General features: G+C 48.3%; 3 protein-coding genes across 7 annotated transcripts; 2 read left to right on the top strand and 1 right to left on the bottom strand.

Annotated features, from left to right (window-relative positions):
• Positions 1–127: 127 nt before the first annotated feature.
• abhd18 (abhydrolase domain containing 18) lies at positions 128–5,363 on the bottom strand. The gene is made up of 13 exons (XM_062476674.1): positions 5,224–5,363; positions 4,478–4,586; positions 4,249–4,333; positions 3,939–4,039; positions 3,705–3,780; positions 3,358–3,444; positions 3,204–3,229; positions 2,976–3,114; positions 2,762–2,851; positions 2,568–2,669; positions 1,672–2,035; positions 1,205–1,367; positions 128–1,124 (listed from the first exon to the last, which is right to left on the bottom strand). Exons 2-13 carry the CDS (start codon positions 4,567–4,569, stop codon positions 1,073–1,075), a joined length of 1,377 nt encoding a protein of 458 aa, XP_062332658.1. The 5' UTR covers positions 4,570–4,586; positions 5,224–5,363; the 3' UTR covers positions 128–1,072.
• trappc11 (trafficking protein particle complex subunit 11) lies at positions 5,329–16,472 on the top strand. Of its 5 annotated transcripts, none has more exons than XM_062476671.1 (30): positions 5,329–5,417; positions 6,285–6,576; positions 6,870–7,039; positions 7,315–7,385; positions 7,472–7,586; positions 7,670–7,769; positions 8,092–8,165; positions 8,251–8,347; positions 8,439–8,572; positions 8,720–8,867; positions 8,964–9,057; positions 9,246–9,325; positions 9,684–9,762; positions 9,867–9,921; positions 10,634–10,779; positions 11,037–11,098; positions 11,212–11,344; positions 11,536–11,666; positions 11,775–11,912; positions 12,038–12,225; positions 12,859–13,007; positions 13,116–13,234; positions 13,334–13,453; positions 13,660–13,725; positions 13,843–13,999; positions 14,169–14,280; positions 14,394–14,482; positions 14,658–14,791; positions 15,198–15,365; positions 15,692–16,472. In XM_062476671.1, the coding sequence occupies exons 2-30, from the start codon at positions 6,370–6,372 to the stop codon at positions 15,734–15,736; spliced, it is 3,381 nt and encodes a 1,126-aa protein (XP_062332655.1). In that variant the 5' UTR covers positions 5,329–5,417; positions 6,285–6,369; the 3' UTR covers positions 15,737–16,472. The 5 variants fall into 5 exon arrangements, with proteins under 5 accessions (XP_062332655.1, XP_062332656.1, XP_062332652.1 ...); XM_062476672.1 differs by lacking the exon at positions 5,329–5,417 and adding an exon at positions 5,451–5,948 and having other exon boundaries at positions 11,802–11,912; XM_062476668.1 differs by lacking the exon at positions 5,329–5,417 and adding an exon at positions 5,452–5,948.
• A 2,164-nt stretch (positions 16,473–18,636) lies between these two features.
• Positions 18,637–21,698, top strand: LOC134032993 (solute carrier family 22 member 4-like). Its single transcript, XM_062477089.1, has 10 exons — positions 18,637–19,032; positions 19,135–19,238; positions 19,435–19,589; positions 19,703–19,874; positions 19,997–20,138; positions 20,223–20,320; positions 20,423–20,637; positions 20,858–21,040; positions 21,126–21,261; positions 21,339–21,698. Exons 1-10 carry the CDS (start codon positions 18,682–18,684, stop codon positions 21,409–21,411), a joined length of 1,629 nt encoding a protein of 542 aa, XP_062333073.1. The 5' UTR covers positions 18,637–18,681; the 3' UTR covers positions 21,412–21,698.
• Positions 21,699–21,813: the final 115 nt, after the last annotated feature.

Genomic DNA, 21,813 nt, shown 5'->3' on the forward strand with positions numbered 1-21,813 from the left:
AGTCCCAGCACAAATTACTACAAATGTAGCGGTATTTTTTAAAAAAAATTTTAGCTTGCCGATGAACAAACTATTACGCACAGCTAACAAAGAGAGACATAACAAGTAACACTAAAAACAGATAAAAGAAATTGTCAATCCACTTGTTTTATTTCAGACTTGAAAACAGGAAGTTGAAATGCTAAACAGGCCGGTGCTCTAGAGCAGAGTCAGGGGACAATGAGGTCCTTCCGCAGGGCAGTCACAGTGTTTTAATAATGGGTCTAACTAGGTAAGTGGCAGACACCAACTCCCTCGACAAGCCTCTGTTAGTGGATCCAGGTGTTGGGGTCATGATAGGTCAGGTGGTCATGATCTGGGTACCTACATAAACCTTGTTGAGGAGATCCATTTATTTGGTTTCTTGATGGTTTAAAAAATAGAAATTGAGGTGGCTTAAGCCTCTCTGTCTCCTGATTCATTTACAAGTCATCAGAATTGAATATTCAATATGACACGTGATTGACGGATCATTCATGCAACCCAGGAGTCTTGGGCCACCTGCACGTTTGTGACTGTCGCAAAAAGGGGTCTTGGTCTTCGAAGGTCAGTCGAGTTATCGAGGTCCAGGTGAATGGGTAGGTCAGCCATGTTTGAGAGCCCCAGGGTGTCTAACACGCAAGTTATACACATACTTGTTGATAGTGTGCTAAGCAGGGTTATGGGTTAGTGTGACGGATCAAGGTGAGGCACAGTCTTAATGGAGAAACAGAAGGCAACATGGAGGACTATACAACATGGCAAAACAGAGGTGGTGTTGTGAGGAGTAGAAGAGGAGAGTTCTTTTTTATAAACTATATATTCTTTCTTTTTTACACTACCCTTCCACCAATTCAGAAGCACCATTTGGTTGGTGTCTGGGTCAAATGGTCTCATTAAGAGAATATAAGGAGAATCTAATCTGAAGGGTCTTTTACTGCATAGAAACTTCCAAATAATTTACAAATACAAAATTGTACCCTATCCTCTTCCTCTAAGACACTGAGCACAGAGTCTTCTGTTGTGAACAGCGGTTAGATGTAGTTGGAATACTTCAGTTGGAATACTTCAGAAGAAACCTGTCATAGGCATCGTAGATGGCCTTCCTGGAACACACACACACCACAACTGGTCAGTACCAGAACGTTCTAGAGAGCGACCCTCGTGTGTGTTTGTCTTGTCTCACCTAAAGAGGCCCTGCTTGAAGAGGTATGCGCTGATGTGGCCCCCTTTCAGGTAGCGCACCTCACAGCCGGGCCAGATCTCCTGCAGGCCCCGGACCCCCGTACGGGGGATATAGGCGTCCTCCTTGGCCTGCACCACGATGATCAGGCTGGGGTCCACCGGGACTGGAGGAGAGGGAGAGATGAGACACAACTCAGAACAAAGGATAGGCTAGCTTGTCTTCATCTCAGACCTGGGTCAAATACTATTGGCCAATTCTGTGTAATACTCAAGGTGCACCCATAACTTATCTTTCCCATTGACCCCCTGATATGTCAATTTTGAGTCAAATGAAATGCACTTCAACTACTTTGAAGTACTTTGAAGTACTTTCAACTTGTCAATGAACCCATGTCATAGACCCAGATCTATAATGACTGTTGGAGCCGTATATGTATTGTGAGTTTATGTATGAGGCATTTCTCTGACCAGAGAAGTTGGCGATGTGGGTGCACTCGTCCATCACGCCCTTCATGAAGCCCAGAGACATCCTCTGCAGGGACTGGCGCTGCCCACTGCCCGCTCCCATGTTCTTGGCGTGTAGCATGTTCATGTGTGGCCCACTGCTGCTGACTGCTGACAGCATCTGGTCCAGCCCCTCCCGGCCCCTCTCTCCTGAGAGCAGGATGCTGTCTCTCCCTCCCCCTCCGGCCGCCCGTGAGCGCAGACCCAGCCTCTCCTCCTGGGGCCGGCTCAGCCCCAGCAGCTCTCCTGACAGCTCCAGGCCTGACAGGTTGTCCAGACTGCAGGGAGAGTTTTTCACTAAGTCCTGGCCCATCTGGAATGAGTCTGTCTGCGGGGTGGGGTGGAGAGGCGAGGGATATTTACATTTACATTACATTTAGGCATTTAGCAGATCCAGAGCGACTTACAGTAAGTACAGGGACATTCCCCCGAGGCAAGTAGGGTGAAGTGCCTTGCCCAAGGACACAACGTCATTTGGTTGGCATAGCCGGGAATCGAACTAGCAACCTTCTGATTACTAGCCCGATTCCCTAACCACTCAACCATCTGACTCCATCTGTGGATATGTAAATTCTACAGTCCCAGATGACATTGACATACCTGACTCCAGGTATTATTGATATATGGGTATGCAAGTCTTACATCAAAACAAAGCATTTCATAGAATGAAATATAGTGGGTTTATATAATAGTGAAATATAGTAGCTTTATATAATGGTGAAATATAAGGAGTTTCAGATCATAGTGAAATTAAGTAGTTTCATATTATGGTGAAATATAGTAGCGTCATATAATGAGAAAACATAGGGCCATCCAATATAATAGGATATAACCATCTATAAGTACAGATGAGAGCGTACCCCGCAGTACTCCAGCATTCTGATGATCTCCCGCTCATAAACTGAGTGCATGGCATACTGCTTCTCCAGCTCCCTCCAGTTCACAGCTTTACTCAAAACACCCTGCAACACACACGCACAGGTTGTACTCCAACACCGATTATTGATCCTTTTTTGAATTAGTTATTTGTTAGAGGTTGAAATGAACATCCTACTGTGGTGAAGACATTAGAGGCAGTGGTCCAAGACAAACAGGGGATCAGAGGGATGGGCTTGGGCCAGTTGGTCACAGCCAGGGACGCCATCTGGGATCAAACACACACACTTCAGTGAACACTTCAGAGGGTAGCAGCTTTGTTGACAGTCTTTTCTAACACACAAGCTCTATGATTCTGTGTCAGACTGTGATGTGTGGTGCTGCTTACTCACGTGCCCGCCCATGGATACTCCAGTCATTCCTAGAGGCCAGTAGCCTTCCCGCTCCAGCCAATGGAGAAGCACAGCTGACTCGAGGATCAGAGCCCCGCCCATTACAAACAGGTCGGACACATTCCTCAAGCTGGATCGACTACATTACCCACAAAGATGAACACTTAGGACATTGCAGAACAAGAACATGTAAGAATGTGACTGTATGGCTGTTCTAATAGAACTTACATTTGGTCTTTCGGTTTCCGGTATCCATGTGAACATCAGTCAAGGAAATGGAGCAATCAGACTTTTCATTTACATACCGAACGGAACAAATACAAATTGGGTCAGGTCTAGAATGAAGGTCAGAGATGGGGTTAGGGTCAGTTATCTGGAGGATATAGTAGGGGTTCTCCAGCAGTAGAGAGGCCATGCCAGCTTCCTTGATCATCGGTCGGGCTATCAGGGTGCGTCGCCGCCAGAAGAACTAACGACCAATAAAGAGACGAGACACATTAATTCAGCTACACTGAGGTCACTCTATTGACTCCCTCACTACAGCAGTAGGGTACACATAAAACAATAAAGATACTGATAAAGGCCAAAGGGCTATTAGAGGCCTTCAGAAGAATGTCATTAGTAGACAACTGTGGTTTAGGTTGTTCCTATAACAACATCCCTGTACTTCTTGAGACTTTGGTCACATGGTAAGGCTCTGCCCTTCTACTTCCTGCCCAGTCTACTTACATGGTCTCCTGTGCCGGCCAGGTGGATGCATACTGGGCTGTGCCTCTTCCACTTCTTAGGAACTATAAACTGGAACCTGAGGAAGAGCAGAGCAGGACTCAGTGACGGAACAAGACACCAAGCTGGACCTCTAGCATCAACGTAGAGGATTGCTTTTGAAGCTGAACTCCCATGTCTAGTAGTGACATGTCCCTGGTTCTGGACCGGGGGTGTGGTGGGTGGGGGGGTTCTCACCGGGCTTTGACAGACTCAGGGGGCAGGATGCCGGGGACAATATCTTCCAGAGGAGAAATGAAGTAGCCATTATGGATCTTACAGTCAGACTGATCCTCCACCTGCAGACATCAATAACATGGTCAAAAACCCCACAAACTTCAACAACACACTGTCTGAAGTTCACTTTATCAATCTACGATTTACACAGAAATTGGAGGGTAGGGGGGGGTTACGATGGGTTACCATGACAACAGAACAGTATGAACTGAAGGGGGGGGGGGGGTTACATAACCTATTAGCATGACAGGAAGGGAGAGTGAGGGTGTACCTTATCTATGAACACTGGGTAATCCTTGGGTACCAGGTCCTTACACTTCTCCCTGTTGCCAATTATTCTACGGAACTCAAATATTCTGTGGAAATATCGAGAAAGAATCAAAAATCGAACTTGTGGTCTGATTAGACCGAGCACAGAAATTTAGTGCCAGCCCCTCTCTGACCAAATCTCCCTTCCTCTCTCCATCTCTATCTCTCTATATATCTATTTTTCTCTGTACCTTTTGAGATCGTCAGGCTTTCCCCATCCTTGGATGAACAGTTTGGTGAGGAGGAGCCTTCTGTAGAGGACATCTAATCGGCTAACACCCATGGACAACACTCTCTCATCTGGAGGCACAATAGACAGTTCAGCCACAGGTGTCAACCACGGGATGAAGATAATAAGTGTATTAGGTGACTGTCACCAGCAGAAAAGCCGTCGTAAACAAGAGGGACGCTAGGTCACACTGTCAGGGAGGGATATAACAGCGCAGTGACCTTTACTCCACAGAGCACCGTTCTGTGCACGCGGGCGTGAAATGGTATCACGTTAGGCTTACCTAACTTTCGACTTGTCACGTTCACAACTCAAACGATTACGGAACCATCAAAGATACACAAAGTACTCCATCGCCATCACACTCAAAGGCACCAGCCTGACAATATGAAAGTTGTATGGACATTCGATTTAGCTTAAGTTACGGACGGTGATCTTAATCAAATTAACTGGAATATAAATCTGAAGAGAGGTTGAAGTTGGCGAACAGAAAAACATAAATACCCCAAAATAAAGTCATGTACAAAGTACTGCCTGTTCAAGGTTTTCATTCATTCAGGCTATAAATAACCATACGGAAAAACTTTATTTCACTTTTTGGTAGCAAACACTAGCTAGTCAACTACTGGAATGCATTGGTCGACACAAATGCCGACAGCAAGATCATGCATTGTAAAGTATAAACATAGAGGCGTTAACGAAATATACCTCAACCTGTCACGGCGTATTGATGGCTTCCCAGTAACGTTAGCATTGTTCAGCACCCTCGCTGCTGGTATAGCACAGAGGACGAATTCCACTCCCGCTGGGTCCCTCACATCCCAGAGTTCAATGCGTTGCGTGCTACGGAAGTGTTTGTTCTTCTATGGTGTCAGGTGACGTCTGCTTTCAAAGATTCACAGGTTTGCAGAGATGTCTTTCTTATTCAATGACAAACTATCCGCCAAGAAAAAAACACTGAAAATGTCTTGCCAGCTATTCAACCTTTAAACGTTGACGATCAAGCACAAGGATCATTAAAGTTGGGGTTTTTCTTATTCCAAATTACACGGTGTCAAGATAAATGTAGGCTATCGAAACCGTTGCATGCAACCTAATTCACCGAAAGATGGCAGTAGCAAGTTATTGTCACTTCCTGACTATTTCCTGATCACCAGATCAGTTGTCAACATCCAGCTTTACTAACTAGCTACTGGAGCTAACGAGAAGACTCTTACCAAAAGACAACAACATTACCAGCGCACATGCAGTGCTGACTCATAAGTCGAGGTGACTCCTTGATGGACGCTATTCATGTTGTAACGGACAGCGACAAATATATTATTTGTGTTTTATCTGTGTTGTACTGCAAGACCAGTCTATGCTAACCAGCAAACCCCGCCCCAGTAAAGACTGCCAAACTGTTATCTAGCTAACTAATATCAACTGGCTTGGTAAGTAGCTTATCTAGCTAACGTAAAAACACGTCTCAAGTTGTTGATGACTGTTTCACTATGTATGCTAGCAGACGTGTCAGTGATGATATGTCGGTCCTGATGCTTACCTGATGGGAATAACCAGATAGCTAGCTAAATTCTGCAGATAAAGAATCATACGAAATGTACCTAGTCTTTGTTTAGATTCGCTTGGATTACACTTCGTTTGAAAAGTTAGACATGTCCCATAGACATAGCTCCCTATGTCTCGTGACTCCTGCTTGTCTAAATATTTAGCTGTGAATGCTCCATTAGTGTGTCTCAGAAGTTTCTTATTATCTTTGTGGGTTCCAGGTGTGTGGAGACCAAGACTTCACAGGTGTGTGGAACAAGAGAAGAAGAGAGATAGGGAGGGAGGTAGGCCCAGAGAGACACAGCCATGATAAGCCCGACCCAATGGGACCTTCCCCCGGAACTGTGCTGCCGGCCCATGGCCTTTGTGGCGTTGACGGGGCTGGACGTGGTGTACAACGCTGTGCACCGCGCCATCTGGGACGCCTTCTGTGCTAACCGCCGCGCAGATCGGGTGCCCATCTCCTTCAAGGTTCTGCCCGGCGACCACGAGTACCCCAAGTGTCGCACCAAGGTGGGTAGTGGCAGCAGTGTCATGGTAAATCTTTATTTATTTTTTATACTCAATTGCAGGAATTATTGGTGGTTAAGAAGTGGGTATGCTGTGTGTCCACGAGAAAAAATAAGTTTGTAGACTCAGAAGACCTCTGTAAAACCTGGGCTACACGAGTGTTGCAGAGAGATACCTATTCTCCTGCGTGGAAAATACATCACCTGAGCGGGTTATCAATCTGGTATGGAGCGAGTGTACGTCATAGAGTGTGCGTACTCATCCAGGCCAGGCCATGCTCTCTTGTTGTTGTCCAGAGGACTTCGTATGAGTGGTACATCCCCAAAGGCGTTCTGAAGACGGGCTGGATGAACAAGCACCTGAACCTGGTGCCAGCTCTGGTGGTGCTGTTCTTCGAGCTGGACTGGGACGAACCCCAGTGGAAGGAGAGGCAGTCGGAGTGTGCCACCAGGGTGGAGATCGTCAGGTAGGCTCCGGAACAGTCCATGGGATGATGCTTAGGATAAATCCCTTTTTCAAATGCTATGACGGTGATGATGGAAGTACTGTAAAGTAGCTATGTAGATGACAGTGACCTCAATATATAAGGTCATAGGTACTTTGATGTAAGTTAGCATTCACATTATTATTTCCTAGTTACTGACTTTGGTGATGGGGTGTTAATGTACTATAGTAATTATGTCCATAACACTAACAATGATATGTTTTATTGTACCTGCTGTGTTATTCATGTCTTTGTAGAACCAGCCTACAGGGTAGGAACACCAAGGTAGCGGTGGTTCTGATCCAGAAGAAAACTCCTCTCCCCCCAGGTTGGTGATAAACACCTGTAGAATAGGCAGGAGGGCCAGTGTGTTACTCTGGCTTATACACGTGTGTGTGTGTGTGTGTGTGTCAGGAGAGGACCTGGTTGCCTCAGAGAGGGCTGCATCTCTGTGTAACGCCTGCGACCTGTCTGGGAAGTCTCTGTTCGTCCTGCCACACACTGACCACCTGGTGGGGTACATCATCAGGTCAGTGTCGCCGCACCCGCTACCTGTGTGTGTGTGTGTGTGTGTGTGTGTGTGTGTTGCATAACCTGTGTGTTCTGCTGCAGACTGGAGAATGCCTTCTACGAGCACGCCCAGACCTACTACTACACAGAGATCCGGAGGGTCAAGTCTCACAAGGAGTTCCTCAACAAGACCACACATCAGGTAGGCCTCCTCCTCCTGTACCTACTTTTTCTGCTGATTAGTCCAACAAACTTCCCTCCACGTTTCACCCTTCCTCCTCATTCCACGTCCTTCATCTCCTCTTTCCACCTCTCTCCTCTGTCCTCTTTCTCCTCTCTGGCTCCTCTCTGGTTCTTTCTCTCCCGATCTCTCTTTCACCTCGACCTCTCTCTCTCAATCTCTTCTTCTTCTTCTTCTTCCTCCCATCTACTCTTCTAGCTCCAGCTGGGTCAGTTTCATACCTGGGTGAAGAGCACACACAAACATGTCCTTACATCACTCTGTCTGTCTGTCTGTGTTGCAGCTGCTATTCGTGAGGCATCAGTTCAAGATTGCGTTCTTCAGTGAGCTCAAACAGGACACTCAGAACGCTCTCAAGTAAGTCCCGCCTGTGGCGCTGCTCTCCTCTGCCCAGCGATGGCTGGTCGTCTCACTGACTGTCACCTGTCTGTGTGTGGTGCAGGTATTACAGGACAGCCTACAGCCTGGTCCATGAACTCAGAGCTCACGAAACCAACATGCTGGAGATTAAGACCATGGCTGGATTCATCAACTACAAGGTTGTGTGTGTGTGGGTGGGTGTGTGTGTGTGTGTGTGTGGGTGGGTGCATCTGCGTGCGTGCGTCTCACAGCCTCCACGTCTACCCCTAGATCTGCCGTCTGTGTTTCCAACACAACACCCCGCTGGACGCCATCGCTCAGTTCAGGAAGCACATCGACCTGAGCAAGAAGAAGATCGGGAGCTCTGAGCTGGCCTTCGAACACACCGCCTGGATGTCTAAACAGTAAGGACATGGACAGAGAATAGATACCGACAACAATAAAGGGACACTAGACGCACATAGTCCAACCATACAGTTAGTCAGTCCAGTCTGTCAGTCTTTTTAGTGGAGTACAAACAGTCAGTCAACCAGCCCTCTCCTTCCCTGCAGGTTCCAGTCATTCGGGGACCTGTTTGATGAGGCCATCAAACTGGGCCTAACAGCCATCCAAACCCAGAACCCCGGCTTCTACTACCAGCAGGCTGCCTGCTACGCCCAGGAGAGGAAGAGCCAGGCTGGCCAGCTCTGCTCCCACCCGGTACACACACACACACACACACATAGTGAGGGGCTGGGTGGCAGGGCGTGTTCCATATGACAGCTGTGTGGTCTCCCCCTCCTCTCCCCATCATAGGCCGGCGTGAGCTGCCCGACCCCTGACCCCCAGGACCCCCCCTCTGGAGCTCTGGACTTCTACGGCCAGCGAGCCTGGAGACAGGGGCACCAGAGTGAGTCCGAACACTCCACACAAACACACTACAGACACGCCACACCGGCACACGCAGGAAACCTGACACTGATGGCACAGGACGCATTGCACGCATTGCACGCACACACGCACGCTCACTTTCCATGCAAGTCCACGTGTGTGTGTGTGTGTGTGTGTGTGATGTTGATAGTGGTTGGTCTGTCTCAGGCATCGACCCTCCCGACGGGGAGAAAGAGAAGGGAGGTATCCTGGCTCTACAGCTCAAAGAGAGGGAGGTTCTCCACTCTGTAAGTACACGCACACACACACACACACACACACGCACAAACACTCACCGACACACACACTCACACACCTACACACACACTCACCTACACACACACTCACCGACACACCTATACAAAGACACACCTACACACACTCACACTCTCAACCTATGCATTGATGTTGGATGCATACCCATGGACACTGATTGTTTTTGCATGGGTTCATCCTGTGTAAAGATTGTCAGAGAAGGTTAACTAGGTCCCTGTCTTAGCCGTTACTGTTTCCTGCATCTGTCAATAATGGCTTGTCGGTGTCTTGAGAAGGTCAACTTAGGGAACCAGGAGGTCTTTCTGAGAACTCTTCCTGTCTCCTCTCCAGGAGCTGATCATTGCCTTGCTCAGCAACGCCGTGGCCCAGTTTAAGAAGTATAAGTGTCCTCGCATGAAGAGCCACCTCAGTGAGTGTTAGTGTGTGTGTGCGTGTGTGTGTGTGTGTGCGTGCGTGCGTGTGTAGTGGGACCATATTCCTGCTTGTTGTCTCATCACTGTCTCTGCCCCCTAGTGGTCCAGATGGGAGAGGAATACTACAATGCCAAGGACTACACCAAAGCCTTAAAGTAGGTCACAGTCAGCAGAAACACACACACACTACACCATACAACCTAGCATACACACACTAGACCAGGGGTGGGGAACGTGCGGCCCGCGAAATCATTTGGTCCGGCCCGCCATGGCACTGCAGGAACCATATTATTAGGTGCATTATTCGTTGGCAGAAGCACTATTTTAATATGTGGAAGAGGACCGTGGAGGCGCGCAGCGTTGCGTACCAATGTACCAAAAAAATTTGTCGCGTGCTCTGCGCGCTCGCATCAAGTGTGGAATTCCTTTCTAGCAAATCAAACCCAGAATACGTTGTTTACAACGTATGGCTCCGCGCCTGATTAACACTCAGATCGATAAGCAGTCTCAAAAATGGTAGCAATATAAAAGATAATACGATCCCTTTCCGTAATCATGATACCCCCCAAGAAATGTTCGATGCACCCCTAGTCAAGGCAGGCTGCATCCGTGCCAGCTAACATCACAAACCTCACCAAAGAGAAGCAGTTCCAGCCATCACATTAGGGGTGAGTTAATTAAATGTTTGACCAAATATAGCAGGCACATTTTTAAGTTGATAATTCTGTACGGCCCCCGAATGATTTTATAAATATCCAAATGGCCCTTGGCAGAAAAAAGGTTCCCCACCCCTGCACTAGACCATACGATCCAGCACATAAATACGTGTGTGTGTGTGTGTGTGTGTGTGTGTGTGTGGGTGGGTAGGCTGCTGGACTACGTGATGTGTGACTACCGTACAGAGCGCTGGTGGGCTCTGCTCACCTCCATCCTGAGCACGGCGCTGTGCTGCTCCTACCTGATGGCTCATGTCAAGGACTACATCACCTACAGCATGGAGCTGCTGGGCAGAGGTACACACACACACACACACACTCACACACACACACTCTCACACACACACACACACACACACACTCTCACACACACACACTCTCTCACACACTCTTTCACACACACTCTCACACACATACACACTCACACACATATTATATCTCACACATCCGTCCCACACTCACACTCATATCACATAAGAAAGAACACAAACGCAATTTCCCCCCCACACAGGGGGGTCCAGAGATCAGTAACCTCCTGTGTCTTTCTCCACCAGCTTCAACTCTGAAGGAAGAACAGAAGTCCAGGATTGAGAAAAACCTCATCCGAGTGCTCATGGTAAGTAGACCACACCTCGACGTAACAGAACATCCTGCCAGCAACAGGGCCCATCCCTGTCCCTAGTGGCCAGGCGTGAGGTTCAAGGCTGAATGCTGCGTGTCTGTTGGCAGAACGAGGTTCCGGAGGCGGAGCCGGACTGCGAGGAGGCGGGGACTAAGGCTGCCCAGGCTCTGTGGAGTGACCGTGTGGCTCTGGCAGGCAGCAACCACTACACCATCGAGGTCCAGGACTATGTGCCCTTCGGTATGAGGGCTAACACTGTCTCACACTTGCACAGCTAGTGCAGGATAGCTTCCTACGTAACTGACATCACGGTCTAATTAACCAGTTTGATAACTAGACTAGCTAGGTTAGTATAAACCTCCTGATATCTGTTGCAGTCTGTTCTAATGCCTGGCACCTATTCCCCACACCCGCCTCACCCCACCCGTTAGTCCAGTGCAAGGCCAGGTTCCTGTCCCCCAGTTTCCACCTGGACGACCCGGTCCAGGTGCAGGTGTTTCTCCGCACCGACTGCCCTCACCCCGTCCGCTTCGCCAAGCTCTGCGTCAGCCTCAGCAACCAGGTACGCCAGCCACCCTCCACCCCCTCCATACCCCCCCCCCCCTACTCACCCAGACACCCAGCCCCTCATTGTGTGTGTGTGTGTATGTGCGCGCGTATGTGTGTTCAGGAGTATAGCCAGTTCTGTGTGGTGCAGGAGAGCAGCGAGCCCTCCAGTCAGGAGAACCTGTGTCTGCTGCCGGGGAAGATTCGGAGCTACAGCTTCAGCTTCGGAGCCAACACTGAGGACGTGGGCAAAAAGGTTGAGGTGAGCAACAACACACACACATACGGTACTGTATACCCACACATGCTCTCAGACACACACACACAGTACATGTATATATGCACTATGTGAGCTAGCATGTGGGCATGTATGTGTGTGTGTCCCAGATCACAGCGGTGGACCTGATGCTGGGCAGCGAGAGCGGCCGCTGTGTGTTCCTGAACTGGCGAGGCGGGGGAGGGGACGCCGCCTCTACCCAGGAGGCTTTGCAGGCGTCGCGGTCCTTCAAAAGGAGGGCGCGTGTCCCCGACCAGCAGACAGACTGGGACTCTGTCACCATCCAGGCCAGCACCATGTGAGAACCAGGGGACTGTGACTGTTAGTTCAGAATAGTGTAACCAGCATATATATTATTTAGTGCTGTCAATGATTAAAATATTTAATTGCGATTAATCGCATTAATGTCATAGTTAACTCGCGATTAATCGCAATTAATCGCACATTTCTATCTATTCTAAATGTCCCTTGATTTCTTTTTTCAACTTTTTAAAAGTAAACTTTCCATTCAGAATCTTATTGGCCTCCATTTCGGCGTCTTGTGCCCGCCATCCACTCAAAACGTAACGTTAGCCTACTACTTTTTAGCCGGCTCGCAAGCCCAAACAAGAGTGTGCCTGTTGTTTTGTTTCCGGTCTAGCTAGATCCGGTGTGGTGTTGTAGTTTTTCTAACTTCAGTAGTTGTTGCAACAGCATGTGAAAAAAACTACAAAGTTTGCTAGGCCAAAAAGAACGTTAATCTTGCGATAAAAAAAATTATGCCGTTAAAATGGGTTTGCGTTAACGCAGTTAATAACGCGTTTAACTGACAGCACTAATAATATTATTACTATTATGTTTTTTGTATTTTGCATCATATTTTTGTTTTTGTCTTTTATTTTGTAATTTTTGTGTTTAACACACACGTTAACATGGGGGTCTTGTCCACCAGGATCATCTCGAGGGTTCCCAGGATCTCCGTCCAGCTGAGCCACCAGCCTCCCGCCCTCAACAACGAGATGTACCTCATCACCGTCTCCATCCAATCACACGAGGACACCGTGGCGAGGGACGTCAAGCTAACCGCCGGACTCAAACCAGGTGAGGCATCTTTCAGTCAAACTGGATTATACTTGTTTGCAGTATTGGCCTTTGCTACACCTGAATATGAATTATACCTTTTTTCGCCTCTCTCTCCATGTCGTCCAGGTCAAGACGCTAACCTGACTCAGTCTACCCATGTGACCCTGACCGCCTCTGAGGGGTGTGAGGATCTTCCTGCGCTGCTGCCTGACATCCACATTGGAGACCTGCAGCCGGGACAGACGGTACTCACACACACAAACACACACCCAATTACCCCCCCACACACACATACACCCCCCACTACTAGTGTGTCTAGGAGCTACTGTGTGTGTGCTGTGCAGGTGGAGAAGAGAGTGTTTGTGCGCTGTGTGTCGACGGGCCCCAGAGTGTTCCTGTTCCACGTGGCCTACTGCATCAGCACCAGCCTGGAGGGACACAGCATCACCTGCCGCTGCCACAAGGTCTGCACACACACACCTCAACACACACACAGCCCTCCGCAGGGTCCACATTCACCTGGAAGCACCCCTCAACACACACCTGTAGAAACACACACACACACCCCCCACACACACACGCACGCACACTTCCATAAGGTCAGGTCACACACCAGAACCTCAGAGAGGAATCATGTAAGCGCTTCCTTGATCCTTTGTTTTCTCTCTAGGATGAAACAGTTACCATAGAAACCATCGTTCCATTTGAAGTGGCAGTGAAGTTTGTTTCCACCAAGGTTGGCTTAATTTTACTGTTGTGGTGTTGTGTACTGCTTTGTCTGTAGTTCTAGCCAGGCTTTTGTCTGCTGTGTGTAGTTTGATCCAGACCTGTGTGTGTGTGCGTGTGTGTGTAGTTTGAGCCTCTGGACCGTGTGTATGTGGACGTCCCCTTCCTGCTGATGACTGACATCCTGTCAGCCTCCCCCTGGCCCCTCCTCCTGGAGACCAGCCAGCTGCAGCTGGCCCCCACCCTGACCCCCCTGGACCAGCCACAGTCCCAGGTGGAACAAGGTACGTACACACCACCCCCGACCTCACCCCAGCACTCACCCCTCATCCCCAATCTCACCCCAACACTCACCCCCACCCTAGCTCTGCTGGAGGTCTGCTGAGGTTCGATCTACTGTACTCCACTCTAATCCTCCCTTGCCTGTCTGTCCATTTCCCCGTCTCCCTCCAGTGGTGCTGCAGACAGGGGAGTGCGCCAGCGAGTGTTTCTGTTTGCAGTGCCCCCCGGTGGACACCGGCACCAGCAGCGTGGCCTCGGGACAATACCTCATCTCCTGGAAGAGGTGTCTACTCTGACCCTGCGACACACGCAGACGCTTTCAACACACTCCGAGAAACCCACACCGGCTCATTCTCACGCTGTGTGTGTGTGTGTGTGTGTGTTTGTGCGTTCCAGGAGCTCGTCTGCAGAGGCGTCCGTGGTCCAGACCTCCGTCCCCCTGCCCCACGTGCTGGTGGAGACCATCCCTCTCTACGTCCACGCAGGTTAGGGTCCACCCCCTCTACGGCCGCACGGTGACCGCAGAGCAGCTCTGGACCTCTGGACTGTCTCAAACCAGGCGGAAGCTCACAAGCTGCAGAGCTCTCATACCTCCTAATAGTTCTAGATTTAGCTAATGCAGTAGAGTACAGTGTTCATTGTGTGTGTGTGTGGTTCCAGACCTGCCGTCGTTTGGCCGCGTGCGGGAGTCCCTGCCAGTGCAGTACCACATTGAGAACCGAACAGGGCTGGTGCAGGATGTGGAGATAACCGTAGAACCCAGCGACGCCTTCATGTTCTCTGGACTCAAGCAGGTGACCCAAACTCTCTCCTCAGCCCCTCAACCAAGAGGAAGGGAGAGCAGGGAAGAGAGAGAGAAGTGGGTGAGGGAAAGAAAAGGAGTGAAAAGAGAAGGGGGGGTAACAGGAAAGGAGACACGTTTCCTCTGATCCAGGACACTCAGTATCTAGGCGTTGACCCTAACCCCCTGACCCCAGAGTGTGACTGATCATAAACCAGGCCTGTGCTCTGAAATCAGCTCCTAACTAATGTTCGACAGGTCCCACCACCACCAGCGCACAACGCATGAACTCCCCTCTCAGATGTGTTCACAGCTACCATCCCATCAACCTCCCACTAGCTCGTTTGAACCACATCCAGGTCTCTGTGTGTGAATCCCCATGTCCCAAATGTGCCGAGTCATCTTGTCTCCTCCTCCAGGTCCGTGTGCGTATCCTACCAGGGGCACGGCAGGAGATGCTGTATAACTTCTACCCCCTGATGGCGGGCTACCAGACACTCCCCCTGCTCAACATCAGCCTGCTGCGCTTCCCCAGTCCGGCCAATCAGCTGCTGCAACGCTTCCTGCCCTCACGCATCTTCGTCAAGGTAGGTGACACGATTGAATAACTAACACATCTTCTGGGGGGGGGGGGGGGGGGGGGGGGACGTCTCCTGAACAATAAAGTAAGTTTGGATATCTAGGTGATTGGAAACAAGTGTCTACTTACTGAACCTGAACTTTTCCACTTCTGAAAAATCATGTTGGAAACAGATTGTGGAGATGCTAGTTAACCCTTTTCACCTATGGCACACAGAAGCTACTACATAGACACTATGCTGTACAAAGGATTTGCTGTAGGGAGTATAAGGTAGCACTGCTGATGTTGTGTGTCAAAGCTACTTGTTGATCAGTTGTTGGTTTTGTGTTTCAGCCTCAAGGCAGACCGGTAGACGACACCTCTATTGCTGCAGCCTAAGAACTACAACTCCCATTCAGGAAGTCTACGAGCAACAAAGATGAAATTGTCACATTCACGTACTGTTGTAAGCAAATTGGAGTTGGAGGTTATCAAGCTTGAATATTTAAAGATATTCTTAGCTTGCTGTCAGTAAAGAAACTCTGTTGGTTAACTTTTTTGACTATGAAAAATAACGTTCCAAAATGAAAGAAGCAACAATAGTCAGTGCTAAAAATAAAACACTCAAGGTTATGTGTATCTTTACTTTTGTTAACATTGTGCAATCCATTGCTAAATCCACTTTGATTTTAGTACAGTACTTTAAGTATGAAGTAGCTTCAAATCCCATTACTGCAGGCTGCTTGAGAACGACAACTTACCAGCTCTGCCAGCTTAGTTCCACATGCTTAGTCCCGCATGTGTAGTTCTGGTTCGCACCACTTAATGGAAGACTTCATAATAGAAATAGTCTGGCTGGTTGTGTGACTGATGTATGTCTCCGCTGATAACCTCTTAAATCATCTGGTCATGACAAAAGTGTGGTTCTCTACAAGTTGGTCTCCACATTGTTGTAAAGAAAATCCCTCACTAAAGCAGTTCTCATCAGTATCACATGTAGGGATGCTTTGGTGTGTGCGCGTGTGTGTGTATGCATCTGTTGCATATGTGACTAAGTAATTCTGAGGAAGGGTTTAGGCTGTCTAGCATTAAAGGATTGTAAACTTCTAACCATTGAATAAACTATTTGAAAGTTTGTTATGCTCTGTTGAATATTTTAAACAGTTTACGAAGTGGATTGAAATGTAAGTCCACTGTGTGTGGAAAACTCATTGTTTGTGCATGTGAGTGCACAGAATAGCTTATGTTTTTGTGTCTCTGGGAATCATGGCTGTTCTGCTTCGCTAGAGCCACGCTGACCTCTGACCAGGTCCTGTGTTCAACTCATCACAGGCGGTCTTTCGTCCTCTGCTCTAAAAAGCGCTGGGCAATGTTTGCCACACCAATTTGGCCACGCTGCGTTCACACTGCAGCGTTTTTTAACGCTCTGCATCGCTTGCCTCCTGGTTGTCCTCGCCATCCCTGGCTTCCTCTACATCCCTCTCTGGTGGTGAGTACCAATGCCACCTGGCAGTACATGAATGTTTCTATTTCTCTTTTGGGACCAGTAGAGTGGCTGGAACTGTAGGGAGACATGCGTTCACACTGCAGCGGAGTGGGCGGCGCGGGGCGTCGGCTTCCAATTCATTTTCAATGAAACCAGGCGTTGACGCTCGCGTAGGGCATTGTGGGAAGGCGAGCGGAGCGGAGCGTTGCAAGTTGGATTTTCTCAACTTTATGTAAATGAGGAGCATGAAAACGCTAGCGTTGGCCAATCGGATTGGTTTCTTGTTTCTTGTAACGTAGCAACTGTTCGTCATGGTAAACATTTCTAGGTTTGACAATTTCAAGATGGAGGAGAAACTTTTCGTATGTGTCTGCACACCCAGTTCTGTTCAGAACAAAGTTACTAATGTGACGAGCCTGAATTTAAAGAATACATTAAACTAATAATGCATGGTGCATGGTTGCCGATGTCGTCTGTTCCTAGTGTGTTTGTATTCACAGCTTAGAGAGACCTTAGAGAACTACAATTCTGTATTAACTTGTCTAACACGCCCCCGAGCGTGGTGTACTGTGGGAAGGCAAGCGATGCAGAGCGTTAAAAAACGCTGCAGTTTACTGCACAGTACACCACGTACACCCCCCGTGCACAGTACACCACGCTCGGGAGTGTACTGTGTACAAAGAAAGAAAAGGAAAATACATTTTACTGATAGAGAAATTAGAAAACTTCTAGAGTTGTTTACTCAGAATAGAAGCGTGCTCACGGGTAAATGTAATAATATCAACACAAACAAAAAGAAACAATCAGCTTGGAAATCGATCACCAACAGTGGATTTGTGCGATCACGGACAACTTTTTCTCGCCTTAATGTCCTTTCCATATGTTGCCTATAAACAAGACGCGCTGCATGTGCGATCAAACTGTTGTACATTATAATTACCATGGATATTAGTCCGATTTTCCAACTTACGCCTGCTCCCCACTAGGCGTAAAATGTACACCCAGGTGCAGCACATAAAGGGCTTAAGTCTAACTGGTGCACTAGTCGTAACTTTAAGTTAGTCGTAACTTTCAGTTCTACGTCGGACGTAGCGTTACACCCAGGCGTACGCCCAGCTGGTGCACTCGGCTCCCGAGGTCTTAAATTTCATTTAGTCAGGTCTAAGAAAGGTTTTACCCTCTTTCATTTCCAGAACCAGCAAAAAAGTATTGAGTCGCAGCCTACAAAGCGGAGCTCTACAAACGAAACCAGCAGAACGCTGCCCTCAGAACGTTGGTTCGGTGTGTTGTAGTTCTTTCTGGGGGATATTGGTGTTGGTATGTACACAGTGATAAAACTACAAATCCTGTTATAAATGCAATACCTTCCCGCGAAATACGTCTGCGCTTCCTCAGAGTTTGTTAAAGTTCAGCTACATGTGGAAAATGGGAAAGTGTACTTTCAACGAGATATGGCTAGATCACAGCGATTCCCGCTGTTGGTTACAAGCGGTACCCAGGTACTAGCTCCAGGTACAAGGCTCGCTGCAAAACTTTGCCCAAAAAATGTTCAAAAATTAATAGTGATTGTTTTATCTGTAAATTAAATTTATGCTTTTTGAAAGACTGAATTCATTGAAATAAAATGTTTTTTTTCAGAATTTCTTTGATTTGAATATTTTGGGGGGTAATGCGTTGTGTAGGTCTTAAATTTCAATCTTTATGGTCTTAAAATGTCTTAAAAAGGTCTTAAATTTGACTTGCTGAAACCTGCAAGAAGATAGATAGTTAGAGATACCAAGGGTAACTTTATCACCATCACCCCTCAGAGGAAGGTCAGGGGTCTGGAGCAAATTTGTGGGCGGTCGAGGCCGTGAGGATGCTGGACTACGAGGAGAGGACGGCGTTCCTTGGGGAGTGGGGAACCTTCCAGAAGATGGTCTTCTTCCTCCTCAGCCTCTGCAGCATACCCAACGGCTACGTTGGCATGGCGCTGGTGTTCCTCGCGGACATCCCCCCCTACCGCTGCCGGGTCCCAGGGCTGAACAGCAGCAGCTTCAGCCTGGACCTCAACCTATCGTTCCCCCTGGAGGAGGTGAGGGGGGAGGTGGTCCTCAGTCGCTGCCTGAGGTACAGAGACCCTCCGGGTCCCAACGGCAACGAGACCGAGGGATGTCTGGACGGCTGGGAGTTCAACACAGAGAGATACACCTCCACCATCGTGACTGAGGTGAAGCTACACTACCTACTGGGAATACTGCCTGGAATTTATGGATGGGAAGACCCTTTGAACTGTCTAACTGTCTTGTTGGGTGTGTTTGCGTTCCGGTAGTGGAACCTGGTGTGTGACGATGACTGGAAGGCTCCCTTCACCGCCACCATCTATTTTGTAGGTGTTCTCTGCGGCGCCTTCCTGTCAGGGATTGTCTCAGACAGGTAATGGTTCTCCTAAGCACGTTACAACTGCAGACACATCAGTATTTAAACGTTCTAGTGTTCTGTAGACAAAAACACATCAAGTTCTGTTGTAATGTTCTAGTCTATATCCTGTATTTTGTTCAGGTGTAGTTCAAGGCCATGTTTGGAGTTTTTCCCCTTATACATTTCCAGGATGAAATTGTATGTTCCATAGGTTCGGGCGCAGGTTGGTCCTCTTTGGCACCTTGGCAATGCAGACAGTGTTCACTCTCCTCCAAGCAGCCTCTACCAGCTGGGAAATGTTCTGCTTTTTCTACTTCATTGTGGGGATGAGCGAGACAGCCAACTACAATGCTGCCTTTATACTGGGTCAGTCTGGACAAAGAGATAACTAGATCCGATAACAGAGTAATATCTTCATTGCATTTCTTCATTTGTCTAGCTCTGGTCTGATCTTGTCTGTGTGATTCTGTGGACCTTAGGCTCTGAGCTCCTAACTAAATCAGTCCGCGTCAACTTTGGTGCCCTGGGGGTAAGTTTCAGCTATGCCTTGGGCTACACCGTGCTGCCCCTGGCGGCCTACTGTTTCAGGAGCTGGAGGCTCCTCCTGGTTGTCCTCGCCATCCCTGGCTTCCTCTACATCCCTCTCTGGTGGTGAGTACCAATGCCACCTGGCAGTACATGAATGTTTCTATTTCTCTTTTGGGACCAGTAGAGTGGCTTGAACTTGGAACAGTAGGGAGACATGGAGGACATAGTAGTGTCCTGTGCTTCAGGTACATTCCAGAGTCTCCTCGCTGGCTATTGGCCCAGGGCAGACTGAAGGAGGCGGAGTCTATCATCAAAGCTGCTGCCAAGATGAATGGTCTTATGGCTCCTAATGTCATCTTCACCGAAGACATCACTGCTGAACTCATGGTGTTTTAATGCTCACACGCACACACACACACACACTAACGGACTCACATCCCCAATATGCTTTTACATGTTTACTATCTCCAGGAAAACCGAACCAAGGAGAGCCCACGCCTGTACACCTGGATGGACCTGTTCAGAACCAGGAACATACGCAACATCACCATCATTAACATCCTCATCTGGTACCCTGATAAGTCCTAGCCACACACTGCTGAAAAGTATACCTATGACCACACGCTAGTGCATACATGCGTACGTCACAACTTCTCCGTCCTCCACCTCAGGTTCATCATCTCCATGACATATTATGGGATGTCCCTGAACACGCCCAATATGGACGGAGACCCCTACTTCAACTGCTTGGTTGCGGCGGCCACAGAGTTCCTGGCTTATGGCAGCGTCTGGTTCTTGATCCGCTACACCCCCCGACGCTTCACCCTCCCCTTCACCCTGCTGCTGTCTGGAGGCCTGCTGCTCTTCATCAAGCTCATACCTGATGGTACGAGGCCCACCGGAGCGGACAGTACTGCTGCTACACACACACACACCACAGACACTTACAAAATGGCACATACTCATAAGGATTCCCATGTACACAAACGTACACACACCTAAGAGGGTACAAACTCATGGAACACACGTACCGGCATATATACTCTCATACTACTCAAATCTAGAAAACATAAACTGTGTGTGTGTGTGTGTGTGTGTGTGTGTAGAACTGAGCGGCCTGACCCTAACCCTGGTGATGGTGGGGAAGACGGGTGTGACGGGGGCGTTTTGCTTCCTGTTCCTGTACACAATGGAGCTCTTCCCCACCGTGGTGAGAAACATGGCCCTGGGAGCCACCTCCATGGCATCGCATCTGGGCAGCACCGTCTCCCCATACATCGCCTTCATGGGTCAGTGTTTGTGTGTGTCTCCATAAAAGAGTATGGAAGCATATATGTCTGTCTAGATCTGTTTGTCAATGCTGTCTGATTTCAGGTACATACAACAAGTTCCTACCTTTTATCTTGATGGGTGGAGCCACGGTCATGATTGGGTTGTTGAGCTTGTGGCTACCTGAAAACAAAGGTGAAGAACTTCCAGAATTCATCCATCAGGTGAAACCGCTTCAAAGGTACGTTACCATGGTTAGGGTTGTGGTGGGGTATTCTGGGATGTACAGTCGGGTCTGACTTTGTGTTGTGTATCTAGGGTGTGTTTACGGCAACAGGGTAAAGAAAGTACACATGACCGGAAGAAGGGAACAACCTCTGTGGAGGTCTGAAGACTCCGAACCCTGATCCCTGACTATACGTTGTGTCAGATGACTTTTACTGTGAAAAGACCAGTCTGTGAGCAGGAGGAACAGGGTCCTCTTAGTCCTCCTTGTTTGGTACAGTCTTGATTGAAACACCTTATGAAGTCTGCCTATGCATTGAGAGATATTTAATGTATATGATGTTGCAGTTGTGTATGACATGTTTCCTAATGTATTCGTTTTAAAATTGTGTACAATAAACAGACACAGAAATTACACAGAAATGTCAAATAAAAGTCCATAATCCAAAAATGTATATTCTTGTTTGTTTACTTATTAACTTAAAAGAAACAATATCACTAGCTCAGGATAGTATTTCTAACAAATTAAGTGTCGGTCAAAAGACTTGTGCTTCAAGGTCCAATAGCT

Source organism: Osmerus eperlanus, chromosome 13 (assembly GCF_963692335.1).
Source record: "Osmerus eperlanus chromosome 13, fOsmEpe2.1, whole genome shotgun sequence".
In the NCBI taxonomy this organism is placed as follows: Eukaryota; Metazoa; Chordata; class Actinopteri; order Osmeriformes; family Osmeridae; genus Osmerus; species Osmerus eperlanus.

Excerpts from the sequence above, each read along its gene's own strand:
- LOC134032993 (XM_062477089.1), top strand. The coding sequence starts at position 18,682 with ATGCTGGACTACGAGGAGAGGACGGCGTTCCTTGGGGAGTGGGGAACC. Across the intron at positions 19,239-19,434 it reads TCAGGGATTGTCTCAGACAG|GTTCGGGCGCAGGTTGGTCC; the intron begins GTAATGGTTCTC and ends TATGTTCCATAG. Across the intron at positions 19,875-19,996 it reads CTCTACATCCCTCTCTGGTG|GTACATTCCAGAGTCTCCTC; the intron begins GTGAGTACCAAT and ends CCTGTGCTTCAG.
- abhd18 (XM_062476674.1), bottom strand. The coding sequence starts at position 4,569 with ATGGGTGTTAGCCGATTAGATGTCCTCTACAGAAGGCTCCTCCTCACC. Across the intron at positions 3,115-3,203 it reads CGGAAACCGAAAGACCAAAT|TCGATCCAGCTTGAGGAATG; the intron begins GTAAGTTCTATT and ends TGGGTAATGTAG. Across the intron at positions 2,036-2,567 it reads GAATGCTGGAGTACTGCGGG|ACAGACTCATTCCAGATGGG; the intron begins GTACGCTCTCAT and ends CCCACCCCGCAG.
- trappc11 (XM_062476671.1), top strand. The coding sequence starts at position 6,370 with ATGATAAGCCCGACCCAATGGGACCTTCCCCCGGAACTGTGCTGCCGG. Across the intron at positions 7,386-7,471 it reads GAAAACTCCTCTCCCCCCAG|GAGAGGACCTGGTTGCCTCA; the intron begins GTTGGTGATAAA and ends TGTGTGTGTCAG. Across the intron at positions 10,780-11,036 it reads CATGGAGCTGCTGGGCAGAG|CTTCAACTCTGAAGGAAGAA; the intron begins GTACACACACAC and ends TTTCTCCACCAG.